This window comes from Capra hircus, chromosome 3 (genome assembly GCF_001704415.2).
Source record: "Capra hircus breed San Clemente chromosome 3, ASM170441v1, whole genome shotgun sequence".
Taxonomy (NCBI): domain Eukaryota; kingdom Metazoa; phylum Chordata; class Mammalia; order Artiodactyla; family Bovidae; genus Capra; species Capra hircus.
This window is the reverse complement of record NC_030810.1, coordinates 112,112,769-112,140,673: the sequence shown is the minus strand read 5'-3', so window position 1 is coordinate 112,140,673 and position 27,905 is coordinate 112,112,769. Positions and strand designations below refer to the sequence as shown.

Genomic DNA, 27,905 nt, shown 5'->3' with positions numbered 1-27,905 from the left:
ATGCCTGCCTATTTCACTTACGGTCTTGGCTCATGATGCTGCTGTTGCCTGAAATGCCCATTTCCTCAAAAGCCTTCCTGCTGAACACACGATTATCTTCTGTGATCCAGTAAAGGTGTTCTCTCTTCCATGTGGACTCCTCCCTCAGAATTAGCCACTGCCTTCTCTGTGGATACACAGAATTTCACAAATCTTTTCTAAGTTCCTGAAGCACTTCAGATGCTTATGTGGGTAGTCTTCCCCTGCCGTGATCATTCGCTCAGTCGTGTCTGACTCTGCAACCCCATGGAGCCTGCCAGGCTCCTCTGTCCATGGAGTTTTCCAAGCCAGAAGAAACTATAAATCCCAGGGGATGATAATCGAGGACCTCTGTAATCTCAGAACCTTGTGCTGTGGCTGCCATTTCAACATGAAGGAAGAGAAGAAGGGAAGGAGTAAACAAAAAGATGAGGGAGAAAAGAAAAAGCAAGCACAGAGACAAACACTCCAGTATAAGATAACGCCAAGACCATCTGTTCTTCTTTTTAAAAATTTGCGTTTACTGCAAGGTCAATCCTTACACCCCAACCACAGTCGGCTGGAGGACTGTTCAAGAAAACCTGCAGAATGGGTCCCACTCTTTTGCGGTCCTCCTATGTTTTCCCTCCTCTCCTTCCAGTCTAGCCCATCCTCTCGACAGCTGACAATTCCTCCTTCCAACTGAAGGCCACAGACAGAAAATGAGGCAAGAAGAAAATAAAACCTCAAAGGAGGGAAATAAAGGGAACACCTGGCAGCACGTATGTGGCAGAAAGCTACTTCAGGGAACAAAGGACAACAGAGAGCATTGAGAGGTACCCGCCTTTCACCCTGAGGCCACGGAAAGCCCAGAAGACACTCGATTTTAGGCTTCCCAGATAAGCCGCCACAGTGCTGCAGCATGGAGCCTGAAGATTTCAAATACAAGTCTGGATTTTGGAAGAGGCAAATAAATCACCCGAGAGGAACACTAGAATGGCTGCTTCATTCGTTTCCCCCGTGCATCCTAATCAGACATTTAATCCAAGGGCCTGTGGGGGAGGGGTTGCTGTAGGAGCATGTTGGGGACAGGGAAGATGATAATGGGGGAGGACAGATTAACTCTACTCCAGAGAAATGAAAACGTGTGGAGCAGTTTTTATATGACTCCGGAGTGGAAAGGGAGTGTCCGAAGCAGTGGTCACTCGTGCCAGCCTCTGCTTCCATGCTACCCCTGCCAAACATTACCGGCCCACTCCTGTCTGCTGCTCACTTCCTGGGCTTTTCCAAGCAAGGCCTGTCCTAGATGTCCAGAAACCTGCTGGGGGTCTGAAATGGCCAAGCAGAGCCATTTGATTTTCTGTCTGAGAACTAGACTGATGTGAGAGCAAACAGCGCAGGGGTGAGGGTGGGGGAGTGTATGGGTGTGTATATTTTGGCAGAGCGACATCAAGAAAGGAGGAGAAGAGGTTAACAACTTTACCACTTCCTAACCACTGCACCTCCACTTTTTCCAGGAAGGAGCTGCTTCACAGGTCAGCAAAGGCCCTGAGGGGACCGAGCTAACCTCAGCTACTGTGGCCCATCACAGCCCTAAGAACACTGGGAGAAGCGTCACCCTAATTCTCACCTCACCTGCTTCCTTTCCTGCCTTTCCACCTTCTCTTCATTCCTTCCCACTCTTTGGAGGTATCTTCTCCTCCCAGAGCCCATTTCTTCCGCTGCCTATTTCTTTTAATAGAGGATTCAAATCACATGATCAGACTCCCACTAAGTTAGTAGCTCCTGCAGTTTACAGATCCCAGAGGTATACACATCTCCAATTTTAAAAGAAAATATTGCTGTAGATAATATCAGGGTGAAGGACACTTCTAATGACTGAAGATTTAAATGACTGCTTCCTGCGGGTAGCTTCTGATCGCTCAGACAGTAAAGTGTCTGCCTGCAATGCAGGAGACCCAGCTTCAATCCTGGGGTCAGGAAGATCCCCTGGAGAAGGAAATGGCAACCCACTCCAGTATTCTTGCCTGGAGAATCCCATGGATGAAGAAACCTGGTAGGCTACAGTCTATGGGGTCACAAAGAGTCGGACACAACTGAGTGACTTCACTTTCTTTTTTTCTTTCTGTAGGCAGGCCCTGGCTGCTTGGAGATGGGTCTGGGCCAAGCAGGAGAGTGAGACGTTTTGAGATAGAACAAGAGACCCCCCTCAGGAAGTGTTCTCCTTCTTGAGTCTCATTCCCAGGCTCCTATTGTCTTGAATGTGGCGCTGGTGGGTCCTAATCCAAGAAGTGGGCTCTTTCATCTGCATGTATATTCAGGAATTAGATGAAGTTCCCAGAAATGAAAACTGGTGAGTAATAGATTAGGGGTGGGGAGAAAGGCTGTTTACTTCCTCTCTTTCAGTCAGCTAGGTCTCTTGAGGGTTCCTATCCGTGGTGACTTGCCCATTCTGACACACAGCATGTGGCAGCTGTTACCGCCAGCAGCTCTGCTGCTTCTAGGTAAGTCAGAGTCACTTGGCCTGAGAGCAGAGTACAAGATGCCCTGGGCACAGCAGGCATCTCTTTTCAGGCAAGGAATGAGACCCTTAACCGAGGACAGAACCCCTTACCATGTCTATAGACATGATTTAGCTCCTAGGACACAGCTTCAGGGGTTAGAGAAATGGGAAGTGGGCATAATTAGGAGGTGAAAGGAGAGGACATGAGGTCTCCATCACTTCACTCCTCTAGGTCTCAGCTTCTCTGGCTATAAACTGACAAGTATGCACTGGGTGGTCCCTAAGATCTGTCTCCCATTCTCACTTTCCAGTGCTCCTCTCTCCGTCTTTTCATTTCTATCCTTTCCAGAGGACTTGGGTGGAGATAGTTTCCATGGCTTGATTCAGAGATATTCAGCCTGTGCCCTTAACTTTGGGGTTTGAACAGGGACCAAGGAGGAAGGGTATTGAAAACAGGGATTTGGGCAGACAATAGATTAGGAGGTACAGATGCTGGAAACCAGAAGGCAGGCAATGGGGGCATTACCCACTCTAATTATCTTTTTTTAAGATGTCTTGACTTGTTTGTTTGTTTCACGGCTGTACTGGGCCTTCACTGTGGCGCTCAGGTTCTTCACTGCTTTGCGCGGGCTGTCTCTAGTGGCGGAGCACAAGCTTCTCGTCGCGGTGGTCTCTCTCGTCGCGGTGGTCTCTGTCATCGCGGTGGTCTCTCATGTTGTGGCGCACAGGCTCTAGGGTGTGCAGGCTTCAGTAGCTGTGGCTCAGAGGCTCTAGAACATGAGCTCTGGTTGCTCTGAAGTGTGTGGGATCTTACTTCTGGCACCAGGGATTGAACCCGCATCCCCTTTACTGGCGGGCGGATTCTTACCACCAGGGAAGTCCCCGCTATCTTTATCCTGGTTCTTGGGTACACTGGCCTCTGAAGGCAGAGATGGGCAGGGGAGTTCAAATACCACACTCCAGTCACCCTGTTCTCTGCTGCTCATCAATATTTGTTTTATTCTTTTTTTCTTACAGTTTCAGCTGACACGCCAGCTGGTGAGTTTGCTTCATGGTCTTGGATTGATCAAGTGAGGCATGGAAATGTGTAATAGCTGCAGGGTACTGTTAGGAAATGTTCTTTGCACAAGAAACTGTTGACATGGAGTTGGTGGTGGTGGTGGTGGTTTAGCCGCTAAGCTGTGTCTGACTTGCAACCCCATGGACTATAGCCTTCCAGGCTCGTCTGTCCATGGGATTCTCCAGGCAAAATATTGGAGTGGATTGCCATTTCCTTCTCCAGAGGATCTTCCCGACCCAGGGATTGAAACCAGGTCTCTTGCATTGCGGGCAGATTCTTGGCAGGGGCAATTCCCCCAGCACAGTGGGCTTGGCCCTACCAAGGAGGAAGCTAAGTCTCTGAGTCAATATGCTCAGACTGAGTGCAATACTAAGGCTGAATTGCCAACTCTCAGTTTGCAATGGGTTTTGAGCTTCCTTGGGAATACCAGCAAAGAGCCTGCTCACTTCTCTGCCCTTATCTACATTCTCTTAACACTTCAGCAGATCCCTCAAAGGCTGTGGTGCTCCTAGACCCTCCGTGGAACCGGGTGCTCAAGAATGACCATGTGGCTCTGAAGTGCCAGGGAGACTACCGTGTTGAAGACAATTCCACAAAGTGGTGGCACAATGGGACTCGCATCTCAAGCCAGACCTCCAGCTACATCATTGCAGATGCTAAGGTTGAGGACAGCGGCGAGTACGAGTGTCAGACAGGCCTCTCTGCACTCAGTGACCCGGTGAAGCTAGAAGTCCACATAGGTGAGTAGGAGAAGGGGAAAGGAAACTGACCAATAAAGGATGAAAGAAGAGGCCCTGAAAAAAATAATGTTCCTAGGAGTTAAAACTAAGATGAGAAGATCTGTAGTCTATTGAATTACATCAGAATTGTAGACCTAGCTTCAAGTAGGCCTTAGATAAAATGTCAAAGCCTGGCATACACTAGGCACAGGGCTGCTGGACTGCACAATTCCAAGACTGTACATTCACATAGAATAGGAATATATACAGCCTGAATGGTGTCATCTGAAGGTCAGGGCATGACATCAGTGCTCTATAACAGTTATTGAATAAATTAACGAATCCACTTTAGGACCTCAGTCTCCTCATTCTCTAAGCTACCCCACAAGCCACCCCTCATCATATCTATTTCCTCTTCACATCAACGCTACACTCAAATATACACTTCAGCCTAAATTTGGCAATGTGAAATCTCTCCTAATAGAGATAGACACATGTTCAGCCTGCACATTCATCATGGAACGAAAGTCTTTGTGTCTTAACAAAATCCAGGCATTAGATGCAAGGAGAAGTGTGTTGAGGCAGAGATCTCTCCTGGTGTCCCTGAAATCACACCACATAGCCTGGTCCCTGCTGTGTCTGGTAAGCTTGACTCTATCTGCTTGGCTGCCCCGTCTCCATAATGTATGTGAGTGGAACAAGCCTGGAGGGAAAGGTGGGTTCAATGAAGGAGGACCTGCAACAAAATTCCATGGACCTGCGTCTCTGAAGCTGATTTTCTGGGCTCCTACGCCTGGCTGTGTCACTTAGTTGACTTAGTTCTCAGTCTAGCTGGGTGAGAGATGGCCATGCCTGCGTGCCAAGTTGCTTCAGTCATATCCGACTCTTTGTGACCCTATAGACTGTAGCCTGCCAGACTCCTCTGTCCATGGGATTCTCCAGGCAAGGACACTGGAGTGGATGGCCATGTCCTCCTCCAGGGGACCTTCCCAACCCAGGGATCTAAGCCACATCTCTGACATCTCCTGCTTTGGCAGGCAGGTTCTTTACCACTAGCACCACCTGGGAAGCCCAAGAGATGGCCACCTGTGACCAAATAAAAAGGGGGATTACCAACAGGAAGCAAGAGAAACCTCAAGTCTGGGAGTTGTTCGTTTGTCTTAAACTTGGCTTTAGGAACTGACTTTAGAAGCCTAATTAGTGTGAACAGTTTTAAACTCTGACCAAGAGCATTAACTTCACCAGGCCAATTCCTGATCATTCTTTTGGACCCACTTCACTTATCTTCTTCTCTGAGAAGCTTTGCTTACTTTCTTTGGGCCGAATTTCTTTGCTCCATTCTCTCTGGTCATGCAGTCCTTTGTTCTTAGCCTGTTATAACACTTATCACCTGGTATTATAATTATTTCTGAGTATATGTGTTTCTATGCCTAGACCACAGGTTCTTTGATGTGTCTTAGTCATCTGGGTGTCCCAAATCTGCATGACATGACATAATAAGTTCTCAATAAGATATTTGTTTAACTAATGTATATATGAACATTCACTGAGTCCATGACAACCAGAATGGAATAAAAACGTTCTCCCCTCAAAGAAACTAAACTATATATGTGTGTGTGCACGCACGTGTATGTATGTATATACAACATACGTTATGTATATATATGTGTGTGTGTGTATGTGTGTATATATATATATAACATACCTAACCCCTGTTGATATTTAAGCATATGTTCTTTCTTTTTTTATGAGCATACATACGTTTTATATTCTTTTTAACTTAACATTCTCTGATAAATGTTTTCTCATGTGATTTTAACATTTCTCTGCAGTATCATTTTAAATTATTCAGGCCACTTCCTGACCATGACTTCAAGTTCTCTGTGTGTGTGAAATCTGGTTACTTGGCAAGGCAGTTGTGAAAAGAGTTGTTCTGTTGATTAACTGTTTCCATCTTGAAGGCTGTGCTCTGTAATGAAATGGTCTTGCTAAGACACTGTGGCCCCTGAAATTCGCAGTTACCATCAGCACTACCAAGCATGCTTTTCTTTCCTCTTCCTGACTTTTATAATGAGCTCACCTTCACAATTTCTGTAGCCACTCCTACGAATACTCAGTAAGCTTCCTCCTGACTGGTTGCAACAGTCTTCCAGCATTCCTAAAACCGTCTATTCCTTCTGAAGTCTACCTTTCCTTGTTTTCTAGTATGACTTTTACTCTTTGATCTAGAATTTACAATGGCCCCTTATCACCTTCCATAGCAAATCCACATGTAGACTTGAAGGATGCTGCAGCTTGCTTCTCACCTGCCTTATCACTTAGTCCCTCTGCTCTCACTTTATGCTTTGATCATGTGCGTGTCTGTCCCTCTCTCCCATTAGACAAAAGTTCTTGGAGTGACTTGAGTTCTCATCCAGAGTCCAGTTGTCTTTTTTCCCAAAGAAAGTTATATAAGGACGGCGCCCAGTCTGGAGTTCCGTTGTCCCTCAGGACCTGGGTGCTGAGCATCCTCTTCAGAAGAGCTTTGTGCTGGATGCTGAGGCCTCCTGGGCCTGTGTTCTCTTTGTGTTTTGCAGACTGGCTGTTGCTCCAGGCCACTAAATGGGTGGTAAATGTGGGAGAGCCCATTCAGCTGAAGTGTCACAGCTGGAAAAAAACACCTGTAGTAAAGGTCCAGTATTTCCAGAATGGCAGAGGCAAGAAGTATTTTCATCAGAATTCTGACTTCTACATTCCAGAAGCAAAACTTGAACACAGTGGTTCCTACTTCTGCAGGGGCATTATTGGGACTAAAAACGAGTCCTCAGAGTCTGTGCAGATCATTGTTCAAGGTAAGACATGTGCGGCCCTAAAGGGTCCAGGGACTCCTGTGCTGGGAATCTTGCATTCACACTGGGTAGATGAGTTGGGAGGAAACTGCTGACAATTCCACAGACTTCTTTACAAATGTCATTCACTCTGAAACATGACAGCAGGTGCAAAGACCACATTTCCTCCCTCATAAATATGCCTGTCCTAACTTACCTCATTCAAACCATATCCACACTCTTGTGTGTCTCTATCATGCTGGCCCTTTTATTGACCTGTTCCTGCTCCCCTTTCTCTTCCACATCTCAAGTTTTAGCCAAGAGTCAAGCTAGCAGTAACCCCTCACTTTTTCACAGAAAGACCCAGAACCTGTGTTCTGGCTCTGCTGCTGATTAACCATATGACTGTGGCTGGTTAGTCTCTTGAACTCAATTTCCACTTCTGTAACAAAGACAAGTTGACATTTATTGGGCATCTATCAGTGTGCTGGACACTGTGCTGAATGCTTCATTACATGCACTTAATCTGATAATCATAGTAACCCTTCACAACAACATTAAGAGATTGGTAATAGTAACACTACAGATGAAGTTTTCTGTAATATCAAAAATGACAATGATCTCAGTTCATTCCCAAGACAAATACAGTAATCCAAGTCTATGCCTCAACCACTAGTGCTGAAGAAACTGAAGTTGAATGGTTCTATAAAGACCTACAAGATCTTCTAGAACTAACACTAAAAAAAAGATGTCCTTTTCATCATAGGGAACTGGAACGCAAAAGTAGGAGGTCAAGAGATACCTGGAGTAACAGGCAAGTTTGGCCTTGGAGTACAAAATGAAGCAGGACAAAGGCTAACAGAGTTTTTCCAAGAGAATTCACTGGTCATAGCAAAACACCCTCTTCCAACAACACAAGAGAAGATGCTACACATGAACATCACCAGATGGTCAATACTGAAATCAGATTGCTTATATTCTTTGCAACCAAAGGTGGAAAAGCTCTATACAGACAGCAAAAACAAGACCAGGAGCTGACTGTGGCTCAGATCATGAACTCTTATTGCTAAATTCAGACTTAAATTGAAGAAAGTGGGGGAAACCACTAGACCATTCAGGTATGACCTAAATCAAATGCCTTATGATTATACAGTGTAATTGACAAATAGATTCAAAGGATTAGATCTGATAGACAGACTGCCTGAAGAACTATGGATGCAGGTTTGTAACATCATACAGAAAGAAATTATCAAAACCATCCCCAAAAAGAAGAAATGCAAAAAGACAAAATGGTTGTCTGAGGAGGCCTTACAAATAGCTGAGAAAAGAAGAGAAGTGAAAGGCAAAGGACAAAAGGAAAAATATATTCACCTGAATACAGAGTTCCAAAAAATAGCAAGGAGAGATAAGAAAGGCTTCCTCAGCAATCAGTGCAAAGAAATAGAGGAAAAGAACAGAATGGGAAAGACTAGAGATCTCTTCAAGAAAATTAGAGATACCAAGGGAATATTTCATGCAAAGATGGGCACAATAAAGGAAACAGAATGGACCTAACAGAAGCAGAAGATATTAAGAGGTGGCAAGAATACACAGAAGAACTGTACAAAAAAGATCTTCACAACCCAGATAACCACAGTGTTTGATCACTCACCTAGAGCCAGATATCCTGGAACGTGAAGTCAAGTGGGGCTTAGGAAGCATCACTGCAAATAAAGCTAAGGGAGATGATGGAATTGCAGCTGAGCTATTTCAAATCCTAAAAGATGATGCTGTGAAAGTGCTGCACTCAATATGCCAGAAAATTTGGAAAACTCAGCAGTGGCCACAGGACTGGAAAAAGTCAGTTTTCATTTCAATCCCAAAGAAAGGCAATGCCAAAGAACATTCAGACTACCACACAATTGCACTCATCTCACACGCTAACAAAGTAATGCTCAAAATTCTCCAAGCTAGGCTTCAACAGTACGTGAACCAAGAACTTCTAGAGGTTCAAGTTGGATTTAGAAAAGGCAGAGGAACCAGAGATCAAATTGGCAACATCCACTGGATCATTGAAAAAGCAAGAGAGTTCCAGAAAAACATCTACTTCTGCTTTATTCACTATGCCAAAGCCTTTGACTGTCTGGATCACAACGAACTGTGGAAAATTCTTAAAGAGATGGGAATACAATACCACCTGACCTGCCTCCTGAGAAATCTGTATACAAGTCAAGAAGCAACAGTTAGAACCAGACACAGAGCAACTGACTGGTTCCAAATTTCGAAAGGGGTACATCAAGGCTGTATCGTCACCTGTTTATTTAACTTATATGCAGAGTACATCATGTGAAATGCTGGACTGGATGAAGCACAAGCTGGAATCAAGGTTGCCAGAAGAAATAGCAATTACCTCAGATATACAGATGACATCACCTTTATGGCAGAAAATGAGAAAGAACTAAAGAGCCTCTTGAAGAAAGAAAAGAGTGAAAAAGCTGGCTTTAAACTGAACATTCAAAAACCTAAGATCATGGCATCTGGTCCCATCACTTCATGGCAAATAGATGGAGAAACAATGGAAACAGTGACAGAGTTTATTTTCTTGGGCTCCAAAATCACTGCAGATGGTGACTGCAGCCATGAAATTAAAAGACACTTGCTTCTTGGAAGAAAAGCTATGACCAACCTAGACAGCATATTAAAAAGCAGAAACATTACTTTACTGACAAAGGTCTGTCTAGTCAAAGGTATGGTTTTCCCAATAGTCATGTATAGATGTGAGATTTGGACCATAAAGAAAGCTGAGTGCCTAAGAATTAATGCTTTTGAGCTGAGGTGTTGGAAAAGACCCTTGAGAGCCCTTGGACAGCAAGGACAGTCAATCCTAAAGGAAATCAGTCCTGAATATTCATTGGAAGGACTGATGCTGAAGCTGAACCTCCAATCCTTTGGCCACCTGATGTGAAGAACTAAGTCACTGGAAAGGACCCTGATGCTGGGAAAGATTGAAGCAGAAGAAGGGACGACAGAGGATGAGATGATTGGATGGCATCACCGACTCAATGGACATGAATTTAAGCAAGCTCTGGGAGTTGGTGATGGACAGGGAAGCCTGGCGTGTTGTAGTCCATGGGGTCGCAAAAAGTCAGACATGACTGAGGGACTGAACTGAACTGATATTGAATTCTACTTTCCAAATCACTTAGAAAACATCTCCAGTTTCCGTAGCACCATCCTTCAGGGTCAGAGATGCCCTGCCATGGTGCTCCTGGACTTCCTAATTTCCCAAAACTTCCACCTGGAATCAGACTGAGATAAAAACCCTGACGCTGGGAAAGATTGAGAGCAGGAAAAGAACGGGGCGACAGAGGAGGAGATGGTTGGATGGCATCATTGACTAAACGGACATGAGTTTGAGCAAACTCTGAGAGATAGTGGAAGACAGTTAAGTCTGGCATGCTGCAGACCATGGGGTCGCCAAGATTCTGACACGACTGAGTGACTGAACAACAACAATACACTCTAAACAATTTACATGTAATAAGACAGCAAGATAGACACACATCTTCTGAGAGTCTAACAAAACAATGCCATAGTTTGTATAAAAAATAACTTCATCACAATTTAAATTGAAAGTAAATACTCTCAAATAGCTAGGAAAAGCGAGAGCAAACAATAAAGAAAATGGGGGCAAATTGCAAACAATCAGTAAAGCTAGGTAAAGACTATCTGAGAGTTATTTGTACTTTACTGGTATCCATTCTTTACGTTCAAAATTATATCACAATTAAGATTTTAAAAACTGAGACTAAAAATCCACTCTAATCTTACTACCTTATAGACAACAGCAAGGAATGACTTTAAAACAATCTTAATGGCTAAGAGGTTGAGAACCAACAAATTCTACCTCTTTCCATTTTGGGTTCTTAGTTACTGAGCCTTGATAAAGAAATATTTTCTGACAATAAGTAGGATAAGTAGTAGATTTCAATGGCTTGCTTGTGTGTGTTGGTTGGTTTTTTGTTGTTGTTTGGTTTTTTTTTTTAGATTTCCTTGAGTGGGGTGAATACAATGAGTATACAAGAGACACAAGAGAAAGTTAATGAATTAAAAAACAGTGTTCTCACAACAACTTAAACTTTGATATCTCTCATTGCTGTTGTACAGTCGCTAAGACATGTCCGACTTTTTGCAGCCCCATAGACAGCATGCCAAGCTTCCCTGTCGTTAACTTACTCCCAAGTTTGCTCAAACTCATGTCTATTGAGTTAGACATCTCATCCTCTGTCACCTCCTTCTCCTCCTGCCTTCAATCTTTCCCAGCATCAGGCTCTTTTCAGCTTTTCATCCCAGCTCTCTGCATCAGGTGGCCAAAGTATTGGAGCTTCAGCTTCAGCTTCAGCCTCAGTCCTTCCAATGAATATTCAGGGTTGATGATCTCACACAAAACCCAGCTACAAATACCTCCATCAAACATGAAAACACTATTGCTCAAGAAGCACTAGAATCCAAAACTGGTGGGAGGAAGCTGTGGCTTTCTTCCAGACTCCCCCACATTCAATAGAATTTGTTTCTTAGCAGGTGTCAGAAAGACTTCACATTGATGACCTCACTGTTCATTCCAATTTTCTGCCTAAACAAATGTCACTTTTTCTCATCCCTCTGCTCAGGTCCAGGAACTTCACAAACCGTCTCGTCATTCTTTCCACCTTGGCACCAAATCACTTTCTGTCTGGTGATGGGACTCGTGTTTGTAGTGGACACGTGGTTGTATTTTTCTGTACAGAGACACCTTCAAAACTCAGAGGAATGGAGGAATGGCAAAGTCACGTGGAGCAAGGGCCCTTAGGACAAATGAAGGTAATAAAACCAGCATCTCCATCCCATGGGGGTGATAAAAGCAACATCTATGAACCTCTTTCTAATTTCACAGCCTTACCATCTCCCAACAGGCATCTCTGGGAGCAGCAGGAAAATTACACTTCAGACTAGGGATCTGAGGATCCTTCACCCAACTCTATTTCTTCTAGGCTCTGATGGAAAGAAAGTGCCAACAGTGAAGGACCAGTAAATATCTGCATTACCAGAAATAGAAGTCTCAGAGCTACATGGCTGCTTTCTCTATGCCAACCATTCTGTCCCAAGAGAACAACAACACAGACTCTCAAAGATCACCCCTGACGTATGAATATTGTGCTAAAATAAATGGATATGTAAATAAGAGAATTCGTGGTGGAGAGGCAGCTGGATGGTGGTCTACATCTGTTGCTGCAGGCTGACTGCCTTTAAGGCACCCTAAAACTCCTTCTAGTCTGTGGGTACATTTGGGGGTCTAGGGAAGAGAGCACAACCAATGACGAGGGTGGCTGAGAAAGAGCAGGGCAGTCCAGGATAGACAAGACCAGACCACCACCTGGGCTGTCTTCCTAGAACATGAACCACGGTGGAGGTAAAAGAAAATCACAGAAGTGAGATAGGATTGAGTTTTCCAGGTGAGCCCCTGTCAAAAGTATACAGTGTGAGTCTGTGAGTATACAATGATAAACCCTCTCAACGTCATGAGTAGAAGATGGTCCAGGAAGGGGGTTAGGGGTTGGAGGATTTGCAAAAGAAAACACAGAATAAGCTCATTGGAAGGAATATTGCTGTCCCAAATTAAGCCCAGTGAACAAAGATATATCAGTGTCTAAACTGAGAAAGCATTACAAGAAAAAGTCACCCACAACTTCACAGGAAGGGGTCAGCAGGAGATGAGGAAGCTTTTAGACTGAGAATTAGAGAGAAGGGGCATAAAAAAACAAAATTTTCACTTCAATATCTAATTCAGCTTTATTCACAACACCCTTAAACAAATGTTGGATAACCACTATTAAATGTACTAAACTCTACTTAATTAAATCATGAAACTTTGAAATCCTTCAGCATGTCAGTAATAATGGAGTAGAGGGGAAGTCAATCATTGCTTATGGAGGAAAGTTTTAGCTATCTCTCTTTGTGTTTTAGATGCTTTAAACTGAACATTTCTTGATTCCGGTAAGGCATTTTACAAGATTCTGCATGTTATTGTAAGATAGAAGATGGAAAAACAATGATAATAAAATATGAATGATAGAATCCTTTTGTCCTCCCATTGCCTAAAATCTTATCAGAGATTAGTTAATGAGAAACCCCTCTCCTCTCCACAACCATCTCACCACAACTCATATTAGTTAGTCAACTTGCTAATTCACCAGATCTTGTTGGAGCAACTGGGCAAAGGGGAACTTTTATAAGTAGTCTGGGATAGGAGGATGGATGGGAATTAGAGGTAGTTTTAGAGCATGGGGCAGGTAAGAAAAGGTAGAGCTAGGAAAGAAGTAGGTCAACTACGAGCTTTATGCCAAGCCAACAATGCAGGTTTGGTATAAGAATATTAGAAGTATAGGGATATTAGATTTGGACATGAGACAAGGACATTTGGAAACGTTAAACATTCAACTCACATTTACTTAGTACTTAAGTGCCAATTAAAGAAATTTTTTTTTTCTTATGTTTGGCTGAGGCTGGCCCTAATTGCAGGCATGGGGGTTTAGCTGCCCTGGGGCTTGTGGGATCTTAGTTTCCAAGGCAGGGATCAAACCCATATCCCCTGAATTGGAAGGCAAATTCTTAACCACTGGACTACCAAGGATGTCCCCAAGCTAGAGTTTAGCTGATGATGTCAAGATGAACAACCCAGGATCACTCCCTGGAGCAATTTTCATTCTAGTAAGAAAAATAAAAAGCATAAATAGAGGATGAAGAAAGGGCTGCTGAAAAGAGGCTTAATATTTGGTGTTGTGGTAATGGATGACTAAGAGTTCGCCAGGCAAAAAGGAGAGGTGCTGAAGGCTCATGGGCAATGATTCAAAAGCCGGGCGGGGTGGGGCCGGGGGGCGGTGGCGGGTGTCAAGAAAGTGGTTTGGTTCTGTTGCAGTCTAAAGGCTCATGGGCAATGATTCAAAAGCCAAGAAGAGGGTCAAGTAAGTGGTTTGGTTCTGTTGCAGTCTAAAGAGTCAGTGAAGGACAGGAAAGAGTTCAGGGGCCAGATCTTGAAAGGCACTGCCTTCCAAGCTAAGGAGATTGTCATTTACCCTACAAGTCATTGAAGGATTTTAAGCAGAACAGATCTTTTCTAAAGAAAGCCTCTCTGGCTTTCTGGAGGCTGGAAAGAAGAGGACAGTTGAAGACAGGAGACTGCTTAGGCAGCAAGGTGGTTATTGCAGTAACTCAGGGGGCAAGTAATCAGAAAGTAAATATCAGCAGGCAGAAGAGGAGGATGGCTATTCAAATATTTAGAAGGTAGGTTCTCCAAAAATTGTTAACCAGCAGGACGTAGCATGACTGAGGGCCCAGGGTCAGGAAACACAGTTTCACAAGTTAAGAATACCAGTATAACGGGCAAGACAGGTAGACGTAGGGTAAAAGAATCTAGTTTTGGATTATGAATGCTTACTTACTTTGGTTGGTAAATATTTTTAAAGCATCAGTCTCATGATGCAATTTTAGTAGAACCTTACTCAAGCAAGTAAAAATTGCTTTACTGGTTGCAGCCCTGATCTCACATACCCTTTGTTTAGAAACTGCTAGCAAAATACACAGTGAACTGAAAGAGATGAGATTTGTGGTTGCCAAGGGGGAGGAGGGAAGGGAGAGGGGAGGACTGAGAGTTTGGGGTTGGTAATGGAAACAATTACACTGAGAATGGATAAACAACAAAGTCCTGTACGGCGCAGGAAACTATATCCAAATTCTTGGGGTTAACTTATAATTATGTGTATAACTGAGTCACTTTGCTATACAGAAAAATGCCATACAGTGCCACAAAGCGCCACGACACTGCTATACAGTGTTATGCCAAAGAGATTGGCTCAACACTGCAAATCAACTATTGTTGCTGAGTCGCTAGGTCGTGTCCGACTCCTTTGTGACACCATGCGGTGTAGCCAGCCAGACTCCTCTGTCCATGGGATTTCCCAGGCAAGAATACTGGAATGAGTTGTCATTTCCTTCTCCAAGGGATCTTCCTGACCCAGGGATCCAGCCTGCTTCTCCCGCACTGGCAGGCGGATGCTTTACCGCTGAGCCACAGGGGAGCCCAAATCAACGATGGAAGTGAAAGTGAAAGTCCCTCGGTCGTGGCAAACTCTTTGCGACCAGGCGGACTTTACAGTTGGCGGAATTCTCCAGGCCAGAATACTGGAGTGGGTAACCTTTCCCGCCTCCAGGGGATCTTCCCAACCCAGGGATCAAACCAAGGTCTCCCTCAATGCAGGCGGATTCTTCACCAGCTGAGCCACAGGGAAAATCCCAAATCAACTATGCTTCAATTTCTAAAATAAACAAAAAAACAGTAGTAGGTTGAATGCAGGTTGGGTGGAAATTTGCAGACTTTCACAATATTAACGCTATTGGTTTTCGGTGAGAAACTGACAGGTCTGCCTCAAGGGTCAAAATTGCTACACTCCGTCCCTGGGTGGGCTCGAACCACCAACCTTTCGGTTAACAGCCGAACGCGCTAACCGATTGCGCCACAGAGACAGACGGTAGAGGCAAGCCTTTCCAAATCGGGTCACTGAAAAATAAACTCGAAGTGTTCTGTGTCTCCAATATGGTTGAGACCAGCGTAGGAACCGGTAGAGACATCCCCCTCCAGGAAGTAAGTAGCCCAGAGAGAAGTGGGTCCTTTTCCCGCACAAGCACCTGCTTAGATCTGAGACAGGACTCAGTTTCTACCCGGAAGATGCTAAGAAAACGAGAGCAGCCAAAGGTGAATGAACCGGACTCTTCGTCGTCGTTCGGTCCCTCAGTCGTGTCCCACTCTTTGCGACCTCATGGACTGCAGCACGCCAGGCCTCCCTGTCCATCACCAACTCCCAGAGCTTGCTCAGACTCATGGCCATTGAGTCGGTGATGCCATCCAACCATCTCATCCTCTGTCGTCCCCTTCTCCTCCTGCCTTCAGTCTTTCCCAGAATCAGGGTCTTCTCGAATGAGTCAGCTCTTTGCATCAGGTGGCCAAAGTATTGGAGCTTCAGCTTCAGCATCAGTCCTTTCAATGGATATTCAGGGTTGATATTTCTTTAGAATGGACTGGTTGGATCTCCTTGCAGTCCTAAAGGACCCTCGAGAGTCTTCTCCAGCACCACAGTCCGAAGGCATCAGTTCTTTGGCCCTCAGTCTTTTTTATTGTCCAGCTCTCACATCAGTACATGACTACTGGAAAAACCATAACTTTGACTATACGGACCATTGTTGGCAAAGTAATGTCTGTGGCTTTTTAATACACTGTCTAGGTTTGTCACAGCTTTTCTTCTAAGGAGCAAGTGTCTTTTAATTTCATGCCTGCTGTCACCATTCGCAGTGATTTGGCGGCGAAAGTCTGTCACTGTTTTCATTGTTTCTCCATCTATTTCGCCATGAAGCGATGGGACTGGATGCCATGATCTTGAATGTTGAGTTTAAAACCAGCTTTTTCACTCTTCTCTTTCACCCTCTTCAAGAGGCTCTTTAGTTCTTCCTCTCTTTCTGCCATAAAGGTGATGTCATCTGTATATCTGAGGTTATTGATATTTCTTCCGGCAGTCTTGATTCCAGCTTGTGCTTCCTCCAGTCTGGAGTTTGAAATGACAAACTCGGCATATAAGCCAAATAAGCAGGGTGACAATATACAGCCTTAACTACTCCTTTCCCAATTTTGAAACAGTCTGTTGTACCATGTCCAGTTCTAACTGTTGCTTCTTGACCTGCGTATAGGTTTTGCAGGAGGCAGGTCAGGTGGTCTGGTAGTCCCATCTCTTTAAGAATTTTCTACAGTTTGTTGTGATCCACACAGATGGGTTTCTTGGGGGGAATCCAAAATGAATGCTGTGGGTTCAGGAGTTCATTTGGTTTTGCTCAGAGAAGTACATCACCATACTTTTTTTTGCCGATTTGGGCAGTTTATGCGTTCATATGTGAGTGTTAACTTAACATTATTACTGTGAAAATTTTAAATACTGCATCACATGTCCAATCATGTCTGGAATAATGTTATATCTAAGTAAAGGAGCATAGTGAAACAAAACTAATCTTCAATTCCAGCTGTTTAGAAGGATTTCTACTACCTTATTAGGCTCCCAGACAGAACATAGAGTTTATAAATGCCTGTAATTTAAGGACTTTCACTCTGACATAATCCAGATTCAAATATTCACAGGCCCTTATCCAACGAAATCAACCTAGGGATTCTGGCCAGTGCTGGGCCTGGTAAAGTTTGGAGAGAAGCTCCTCTCTTTGTTCTTGAACCATTTAAAAACCCCAGACTTCCTGAGCTGCATCTTCTCTGCCACAGGCATACCCAACCAGGTTACAACACCAGTTCTTCGCTGAACCCAGGCACTCACAAGAAGCAGTTTTCTCTGTTGTCCAAGTCCCAGGGCACCTCTGAAACCAACACATAGAATCTCCATCTTCCTTCTGCACCACCATCCTTGTACTAATGGGTTCCAGATTAGGTGCAGGTCCAACTTTTCACTGATTTCCAGTGAAATGAGATTACACACTATATATATGTTTGTGTGTGTGTGTGTGTGTGTGTGTGTGTACCTCAGATAAGCTTGCCAAATGACCTTCAAGCCAACATTGTTTTTTCACACTTTAAATTTTTGTTTTTAAATGTCCCTTCTTTTATAACATTAAGATGAGGATAGATGAGAGTTGATGTGGCTGTGATTGTTTTATCAATTTCCTAACTTAGCAAAACAAAAACTTAGCAACCCTATGTTCGTCACCAACATTTGGGGGAAATTTTTACTTCTCTATGAAGTCCCAGTTTGGGAATCACTACTTTCATCTTGGCCACAAAAAGTAAAAATAACTTTCAAGTTTATTCTATATACATATACATTTCCTGTACTTCACTTTGCATGTACACATGATAATCCAAAAGAAGGTGGGAAAAGAATAAAAGAAAAATTGAGGCAAAAAGAAAGTACCAAATGGGATAGTGAAATAAATCCAAAATATATCAATAATCACAACAAATATAACTAGAGAAAATGTGCCAGTTAAAAACAAAAGTGGATTTTTGAAATATATTTTATTCTTATTTTGTTTAGAAGAATGATGTTAAACAGAAAGACTGAATGTAAAAGCATTGTTACTCTTGAGAGGCCCTTGGACTGCAAGGAGATCCAACCAGTCCATCCTAAAGGAAACCAGTCTTGAATATTCATTGGAAAGACTGATACTGAAGCTGAAACACCAATACTTTGGCCACCTCATGTGAAGAACTGACTCATTTGAAAAGACCCTGATGCTGGGAAAGATTGAAGGCAGGGAGAGAAGGGGACAACAGAGGATGAGATGGTTGGATGGCATCACCGACTCAATGGACATGAGTTGGTGATGGACAGGGAGGCCTGGAGTGCTGCAGTCCATGGGGTCACAAAGAGTCAGACCCAACTGAGCAACTGAACTGAACTGAACTGATGTCAGAAACATTCTAAGGAAAAAAAAGTTTGTAGTTGGTATATATTAATAGCTATATAGTGGACAAACTAAAGTTTAAGAAATAAATCATCACTAGAAGAAGATGGTCACTATACGCTAATAAAAGATTAAACACATGATAAACACATAATAACTCTAAACACATATGTATCTATTAAAATAGTATTAAAATATAAAAGCAAGAATTATTAGACCAAGAGGGAAATTAACAAGTCTATCACCACAGTGGGAGAATTCAACATACTTCTCTCAGTATTTGATAGATCAAATAGCTCAGTTCAGTCGCTCAGTCATGTCCGACTCTGCGACCCCTTGAATCACAGCACACCAGGCCTCCCTGTCCATCACCCACTTTCGGAGTCTACCCAAAACCATGTCCATCGAGTCAGTGATGCCATCCAGCCATCTCATCCTCGGTCATCCCCTTCTTCTCCTGCCCCCAATCCCTCCCAGCATCAGGGTCTTTTCCAACGGGTCAACTCTTCACATGAGGTGGCCAAAGTATTGGAGTTTCAGCTTCAACATCAGTCCTTCCAATGAACACCCAGGACTGATCACCTTTAGGATGGACTGGTTGGATCTTCTTGCAGTCCAAGGGACTCTCAACAGTCTTCTCCAACACCATAGTTCAAAAGCATCAATTCTTCAGCGCTCAGCTTTCTTCACCATCCAACTCTCACATCCATACATGACCACTGGAAAAACCATAGCCTTGACTACACAGACCTTTGTTAGCAAAGTAATGTCTCTACTTTTCAATATGCTATCTAGGTTGGTCATAACTTTTCTTCCAAGGAGTAAGCGTCTTTTAATTTCATGGCTGCAATCACCATCTGCAGTGATTTTGGAGTCCCCAAAAATAAACTCTGTCACTGTTTCCATTGTTTCCCCATCTATTTCCCATGAAATGATGGAACCAGATGCCATGATCTTCATCTTCTGAATGTTGAGCTTTAGGCCAACATTTTCACTCTCCTCCTTCACTTTCATCAAGAGGCTTTTTAGTTCCTCTTCACTTTCTGCCTTAAGGGTGATGTCGTCTGCATATCTGAGGTTATTGATATTTCTCCCTGCAATCTTGATTCCAGCTTGTGCTTCTTCCAGCCCAGTGTTTCTCATGATGTACTCTGCATATAAGTTAAATGAGCAGGGTGACAATATACAGCCTTGGCGTATTCCTTTTCCTATTTGGAACCAGACTGTTGTTCCACGTCCAGTTCTAACTGTTGCTTCCTGACCTGCATACAGGTTTCTCAAGAGACAGGTCAGATGGTCTGGTGTTCCCATCTCTTTCAGAATTTTCCACCGTTTATTGGGGTCCACACAGTCAAAGGCTTTGGCATAGGCAATAAAGCAGAAATAGATGTTTTTCTGGAACTCCCTTGCTTTTTCAATGATCCAGCGGATGTTGGCAAGTTGATCTCTGGTTCCTCTGCCCTTTCTAAAACCAGCTTGAACATCTGGAATTTCACGGTTCATGTATTGCTGAAGCTTGGCTTGGAGAATTTGGAGCATTATTTACTAGCTTGTGAGATGAGTGCAATTGTGTGGTAGTTCGAGCATTCTTTGGCATTGCCTTTCTTTGGGACTGGAATGAAAACTGACCTTTTCCAGTCCTGTGGCCACTGCTGAGTTTTCCAAATTTGCTGGTATATTGAGTGTAGCACCTTCACAGCATCATCTTACATATAAACAAATGAACAAGCTTGACTTTATATATATACATAAACAGATTCCAGATTAGGAGCAGATTCAGTTCAAAGATACATTTGTAGTAGTACCAATTTCATGAGTATATTAAGACTTGTTTAACAAGTCTATTAAAACAAGTTTAACAATATTCCATAGACAGAGGAGCATGGTGTGCTACAATCCATGGAGTCGCAAAGAATCGGACACAACTGAGTGACTAACACGTTAACGTTTTGTATGTATATGGTGGTTTAGCCACTAAGTCCTGTCCCACGATGCTCCTCCATCCATGGAATTCTCCAGGAAGGAATACTGGAGTCAGTTGCTATTCCCTTCTCCAGGGGATCTTCCCGACCCAGAGCTGGAACCCGAGTCCCCTCTGTTACAGAGAGATTCTTTACTGTCTGAGCCACCAGGAAAGCCTTATGTACATACATATATAACTCTGCAACCAATTCTATATGTATATAAAACTCTGCGACGAATAATTAGCTTATACATTCTTCTCAATTTACTTTGTATGAGGCCATAAAACAAGTCTTAATATACTCATGGAATTGTCACTACTACATATGTAACTTTGAACTGAATGATGTTTCACTCAGAAAGCAATTACAAAATACAAATTTTAAAAACCTTGTGTATTTGGACTTTTTTAAAATTGCTTTTAAATAACTCATAATAAAGACAAATTGAATGAAAATTGAAAAATACTTAGACTGAGTAACTAAAATTAGAGCATATCAGAATTAGCCAATTCTCAGTGTTTTACATGTGCTTGTGGGTAAGGAATACTATACTAACCGTCAATGTTTAGACTGTACGTTAAACAGTATCTTCTGTTAAATAAATCTGTTTTTAAAAAATGAAATACAATTTCACTGTATTACAGTGAGAGGAATAAATAGCCAGTAACTATTCTGATTGGTCAGTGCCATACCAATGAACTGCTCAGATGGAATCGTCCTCTGGGTTCTGCTCTGGCTCTCCCTATACACTCCAGAGAATCCCAGGGATGGGGGAGCCTGGTGGGCTGCCGTCTATGCGGTCGCACAGTCGGGCACGACTGAAGCGACTTGGCAGCAGCAGCATACACTCCAGAAACTTTCCCCATACCACTGCTAGCCAACTCTAAGAAACTCTAGGTAGTCACTTCCAAGGAGCCCACTCAGTGCCTCCCAATATGCAGGTCTCATTTAAGCCAGCCTACTGCAGGTCCTGGATATAGGTCCCTGTCCCTAAATGTCTCCCAGGACAGGGCTACCTGAACCACAGTCCAATTAACAAGCGCTCAGTGTCAGTCTGACCACTACTCAGCAAACTTCTGTAGTCACCCTTGCTTGTAGCCATCTGTGGGAACTGCAGGCTCCACCCAATCTTGGCACCAAGAGAGCCAGAATAGCAGAGAGAGCAGGCAGGCAGTAATAGGTCATGGTGAAGGCATCGGCCAGGTGTTGTGGCCTCTGCAGCTTTTCTTACACTGAAGTATAAGAAAAATCGGGGACTAAAGGATGACTGAGATGCACTTGTTCTCTTTTTCTATCCATGTTCTACTAATATTTTACCTTCTTGGGATGAGGTGGGGTTTTTTTGTTTTTTTATTTTAAACCCAAACATCTTCCCACCATGGGCATTAAAATTTGTTTTAGTGATAAAATGAATAATTAATGTTTGAGTGTTGCCAGGCACTATTCTAAACATTAACTAACTCATTTGAAAGTTGTAATTATGATCTTTATCCCCTCTGACAGATGAGGGAACTGAGACAGAGAGCCGAAACTCCAACCCGGGGAGCACGAGAGACCCATGTGCTTAGCCACCACATTTCGTCGCCTCATCCAGCCTAAGTGGCTGAGGTCAGCCTAATTGCATATCTCATTCCAATAAGTGATTTTTGTATGGTAGAGATAACACATACATAAAACCCTTGGACAATATCTTAAAGGCTAGAAAAAATGTTAATATAATTGCTGCTAGTTCCGCAGAAGATGACAGGGAATTCAGTATCAACATCTATCCTTTCCTAATTTTAAGAAAAAGTTTTCTATTTATTGAGACAAGATATCCAATGACTATCCATTCTGGGGGAAAGGAATTGGAGGAATTTGATGCATTTCCCCTATGCTAAACCAGGGTTCACATTCCAGGATGTCTGGCTCTAGGTGAGTGATCACACCATCGTGATTATCTGGGTCGTGAAGATCTCTTTTGTACAGTTCTTCTGTGTATTCTTGCCACCTCTTCTTAATATCTTCTGCTTCTGTTAGGTCCATACCATTTCTGTCCTTTATCAAGCCCATCTTTGCATGAAATGTTCCCTTGGTAGCTCTAATTTTCTTGAAGAGATCTCTAGCCTTCCCATTCTGTTGTTTTCCTCTATTTCTTTGCATTGATTGCAGAGGAAGGCTTTCTTATCTCTCCTTGCTATTCTTTGGAACTCTGCATTCAGATGCTTATATCTTTCCTTTTCTCCTTTGCTTTTCACTTCTCTTCTTTTCACAGCTATTTGTAAGGCCTCCTCAGACAGCCATTTTGCTTTTTTTCATTTCTTTTCCATGGGGATGGTCTTGATCCCTGTCTCCTGTACAATGTCACAAACCTCCGTCCATAGTTCATCAGGCACTCTATCTATCAGATCTAGTCCCTTAAATCTATTTCTCACTTCCACTGTATAATCATAAGGGATTTGATTTAGGTCATACCTGAATGGTCTAGTGGTTTTCCCTACTTTCTTCAATTTAAGTCTGAATTTGGCAATAAGGAGTTCATGATCTGAGCCACAGTCAGCTCCCAGTCTTGTTTTTGCTGACCGTATAGAGCTTCTCCATCTTTGGCTGCAAAGAATATAATCAGTCTGATTTCGGTATTGACCATCTGGTGATGTCCATGTGTAGAGTCTTCTCTTGTCTTGTTGGAAGAGGGTATTTGTTATGACCAGTGCGTTCTCTTGACAAAACTCTATTACCCTTTGCTCTGCTTCATTCCATATTCCGAGGCCAAATTTGCCTGTTACTCCAGATGTTTCTTGACTTCCTACTTTTGCATTCCAGTCCCCTATAATGAAAAGGACATCTTTTTGGGATGTTAGTTCTAAAAGGTCCTGTAGGTCTTCATAGAACCGTTCAACTTCGGCTTCTTCAGCATTACTGGTCAGGGCATAGACTTGGATTACTGTGATATTGAATGGTTTGCCTTAGAAACGAACAGAGATCATTCTGTCATTTTTGAGATTGCATCCAAGTACTGCATTTTGGACTCTTTTGTTAACCATGACAGCTACTCCATTTCTTCTAAGGGATTCCTGCCCACAGTAGTAGATATAATGGTCATCTGAGTTGAATTCACCCATTCCAGTCCATCTTAGTTCAGTGATTCCTAGAATGCTGACATTCACTCTTGCCATCTCCTGTTTGACCACTTCCAATTTGCCTTGATTCATGGACCTAACATTCCAGGGTCCTATGCAATATTGCTCTTTACAGCATCGGACCTTGCTTCTATCACCAGTCACATCCACAATTGGGCCTTAGAGTGAGTCAAGTGGGCCTTAGAAAGCATCACTATGAACAAAGCTAGTGGAGGTGATGGAATTCCAGTTGAGCTATTTCAAATCCTGAAAGATGATGCTGTGAAAGTGCTACACTCAATATGCCAGCAAATTTGGGAAGCTCAGCAGTGGCCACAGGACCGGAAAAGGTCAGTTTTCATTCCAGTCTCAAAGAAAGGCAATGCCAAAGAATGCTCAAACTACCACACAACTATACTCATCTCACAAGCTAGTAAAGTAATGCTCCAAATTCTCCAAGCCAGGCTTCAGCAATACATGAACCGTGAAATTCCAGATGTTCAAGCTGGTTTTAGAAAAGGCAGAGGAACCAGAGATCAAATTGCCAGCATCCGCTGGATCATGGAAAAAGCAAGAGAGTTCCAGAAAAACATCTATTTCTGCTTTATTGCCTATGCCAAAGCCTTTGACTGTGTGGACCCCAATAAACGGTGGAAAATCCTGAAAGAGATGGGAACACCAGACCATCTGACCTGTCTCTTGAGAAACCTGTATGCAGGTCAGGAAGCAACAGTTAGAACTGGACGTGAAACAACAGTCTGGTTCCAAATAGGAAAAGGAGTACGTCAAGGCTGTATATTGTCACCTTGCTCATTTAACTTATATGCAGAGTACATCATGAGAAACACTGGGCTGGAAGAAGCACAAGCTGGAATCAAGATTGCAGGGAGAAATATCAATAACCTCAGATATGCAGACGACATCACCCTTAAGGCAGAAAGTGAAGAGGAACTAAAAAGCCTCTTGATGAAAGTGAAGGAGGAGAGTGAAAACGTTGGCTTAAAGCTCAACATTCAGAAGATGAAGATCATGGCATCTGGTCCCATCACTTCATGGCAAATAGGTGGGGAAACAATGGAAACAGTGACAGACTTTATTTTTGGGGACTCCAAAATCACTGCAGATGGTGATTGCAGCCATGAAATTAAAAGACGCTTACTCCTTGGAAGGAAAGTTATGGCCAAACTAGATAGCATATTGAAAAGTAGAGACATTACTTTGCCAACAAAGGTCCATCTAGTCAAGGCTATGGTTTTTCCAGTAGTCATGTATGGATGTGAGAGTTGGATGGTGAAAAAAGCTGAGCGCTGAAGAATTGATGCTTTTGAACTGTGGTGTTGGAGAAGACTGTTGAGAGTCCCTTGGACTGCAAGGAGATCCAACCAGTCCATTCTGAAGGAGATCAGTCCTGGGTGTTCTTCGGAAGGACTGATGTTGAAGCTGAAACTCCAATACTTTGGCCACCTCATGTGAAGAGTTGACTCATTGGAAAAGACCCTGATGCTGGGAGGGATTGGGGGCAAGAGGAGTAATGGACAACAGAGGATGAGATGGCTGGATGGCATCACCGACTCAATGGACATGGATTTGGGTGAACTCCGGGAGTTGGTGATGGACAGGGAGGCCTAGTGTGCTGCAATTCATGGGGTCCCAAAGAGTCAGACACAGCTGAGCGATTGAATTAAACTGAAACCAGGGTTCAGGTAGAAGCATCATTTGTCTAGTGACAGCTGTATAAAATAGAGCCAACAATTATTAAAAATCAACTAATTTGGAGATGAATAGAAAGATTTAACATAGTATTTGCCCTGACATTATCCAGAGATCAGTTTTATAAGGTACAAGAACACGTTTATTTACATACATAAAGAATAATTGAGAATTTTTGAAACACATACTCTTATAAATGTTTTAAATCTTCAGAATATTCCTAGCTAAACACATTCCTAGCTCTGTGTTTCAACATAAATGAATCCCATAAAACTAATATTTAATGGAAAAAATGCTAGTTGCAAAAGAATACATGCCACCTGATGCCAGTTATGTAAATTTTAAATTCCTGTATATCAATACTCTGCTTAAGAATGAAACAGAAGAAGACTCCAATGTTCCTCCATTTTTCTTCCTCCCAGTAAGGAGTCTTATTTTGGATTTTATATTTATTATTCCTTTGGTTTTTATAAGCTTCACTACTTGTGTGTGTGCATGTGTGCTGAGTCATTTCTGTCATTTCTTTGCAACCTTTATGCAATTCTTTGTGACCTTATGGACCGTAGCCTACCCTGCTCCTCTGTCCATGGGATTCTCCAGGCAAGAATTCTGGCGTACCTGGGTTGCCATGCCCTCCTCCAGGGTCATTATTTGTGTGTATATTATCAAATATCTGAAGAGCAATTAAATTAGATAGAAAATAAAGAGGATTCAAGCCTTGGAAGAAGGAACAACAATGGGTAATATCTTCATTCTGAGAGCACTCACCAGTCAGACAGAGTCAGGTGTATGAACATGCTGAAAACCAGCCTTAAACCTCATGCATCAAGGTACAGTTTAGAGCTGACAGACGGGCTGGAAATTGAAGGAATAAATTTCAGAAAGCAGGGAGCATCATCAGGGGAAAACAATTTGCAAATGAATCACATTTCATGTCTTTGGTTCACCCTAGTACCTGCTATGGAGAAGGCAATGGCAACCCACTCTTGCCTGGAAAATTCCATGGATGGAGGAGCCTAGAAGGCTGCAGTCCATGGGGTCGCCGAGGGTTGGACACGACTGAGCAACTTCACTTTCACTTTTCACTTTCATGCATTGGAGAAGGAAATGGCAGCCCACTCCAGTGTTCTTGCCTGGAGAATCCCAGGGACGGGGGAGCCTGGTGGGCTGCCATCTATGGGGTCGCACAGAGTTGGACACGACTGAAGCGACTTAGCAGCAGCAGCAGCAGCAGCAGCAGTACCTGCTACATACTGATTCGAGGGAGGCCAGGGGAAAAATAACAGCTGAAAGTCTAAAAGAATACTGAGCAGAGATTTTAAGAGCTGTCCTACTAGAGGAAGAAAAGACACTGGAAATGACATAAATATTCAAAAATAGGAAACTTGCTAAAGACATTATGATGTAGCCATATAGTACAACAATGAGGTCATTAAACTAATGTTTTAGACTAGTACTTAATCAATATAGAAATATTCACGTTTAAGTAAACATTCAAGTAGCGTTAAAAATGTGTGCAGTATGATTCTAACCTTGCAACTAAAAATGCCAAAGAGATAAAACATACAGCAAAATAGTAATAGAGATCTTCTGGATGATGGAAATATGCGTGCCTTCTATTTCTTTGTGAGTGGCTTATTTTCTGCATTTTCTGTAAGAACTCTATATTACCCTTATATTCCGGAAAAATATTATCCTTTGGGGAAAAATGAGCACATACTATCTACTAGGTGCTTACACAAGGCACTACTTCAAAGGACTCTAGCCTTGCAAAGTGTCTAAAAACTGTATTTAGTTCCTCTCCCTTATAAAGAAACTGCAGCCCAGAAAAGTTAAATGACTTGCAAACACGCCAACCGTTTTTAGTGATAAGTAAGCAAACAATAGGCCTTCTGACTGTCAAACAAGTGACTCATTTCTTTGTAAACCAGTTTAGACATAAGATCTTGGTTTATTCTTCATCATCCCTTGTAGAGAAGAGGTTTGTTTCATAAATTGCATTCTTTCCTGTAGTATGGCAGTGCAAAGAGTGTGGGCTTGAGAACGTAGGTCGGCCCCTACTGAAAAGCAATGTGAAGGAAGGGAGCAAATGAGAGCTTAGTGAATCGTCGACGCAGGAGAAAATAAGAAGGAAAAAAGGTGGAAATGTGGAGTACAAGGTTTAAGGCAGAGCCTGAATGCTGGGATGGGATTCAAGTATGCCGCAGGAAAACAACAGGGATGGCCCACTTAGCTGCAGAGCAGGTGGAAACTTGATTGCAGGATCAATGATTCGATGCATTTAACGCAGAACCGGGGGTCAAAATAATCGCAGCAACTACTGCTCTTGCCCAGGATCCAAGAAATTTGCATGCAAGAGAAGTACTCTTGGAAAGTGCCTTAAGTTGTTTGCTGCTGCTGCTGCTAAGTCGCTTCAGTCGTGTCCGACTCTTTGTGACCTCATGGACTGCAGCCTGCAAGGCTCCTCCGTCCATGGGCTTTTCCAGGCAAGAGTACTGGAGTGGGGTGCCATTGCCTTCTCCGAAAGTTGTTCAGTCTTTGTTTTGGCAGTGGGAGGACAAAATAAAACCATTCCTTTCGC

The 27,905-nt window shown here is 43.0% G+C and overlaps 1 protein-coding gene and 1 non-coding gene across 4 annotated transcripts; one reads left to right on the top strand and one right to left on the bottom strand.

Moving 5' to 3' along the window:
• LOC102185698 (low affinity immunoglobulin gamma Fc region receptor III) lies at positions 2,411-13,179 on the top strand. 3 transcript variants are annotated; one of them, XM_013975518.2, is made up of 6 exons: positions 2,411-2,501; positions 3,518-3,538; positions 4,046-4,300; positions 6,856-7,110; positions 11,736-11,925; positions 12,018-13,179. In XM_013975518.2, the coding sequence occupies exons 1-5, from the start codon at positions 2,462-2,464 to the stop codon at positions 11,912-11,914; spliced, it is 750 nt and encodes a 249-aa protein (XP_013830972.2). In that variant the 5' UTR covers positions 2,411-2,461; the 3' UTR covers positions 11,915-11,925; positions 12,018-13,179. The 3 variants fall into 3 exon arrangements, with proteins under 3 accessions (XP_013830972.2, XP_017901903.1, XP_013830968.2); XM_018046414.1 differs by having other exon boundaries at positions 4,043-4,300; positions 12,096-13,179; XM_013975514.2 differs by having other exon boundaries at positions 4,043-4,300.
• TRNAN-GUU lies at positions 15,551-15,624 on the bottom strand. Its single transcript has one exon. It is a non-coding gene; the product is annotated as a tRNA-Asn (tRNA).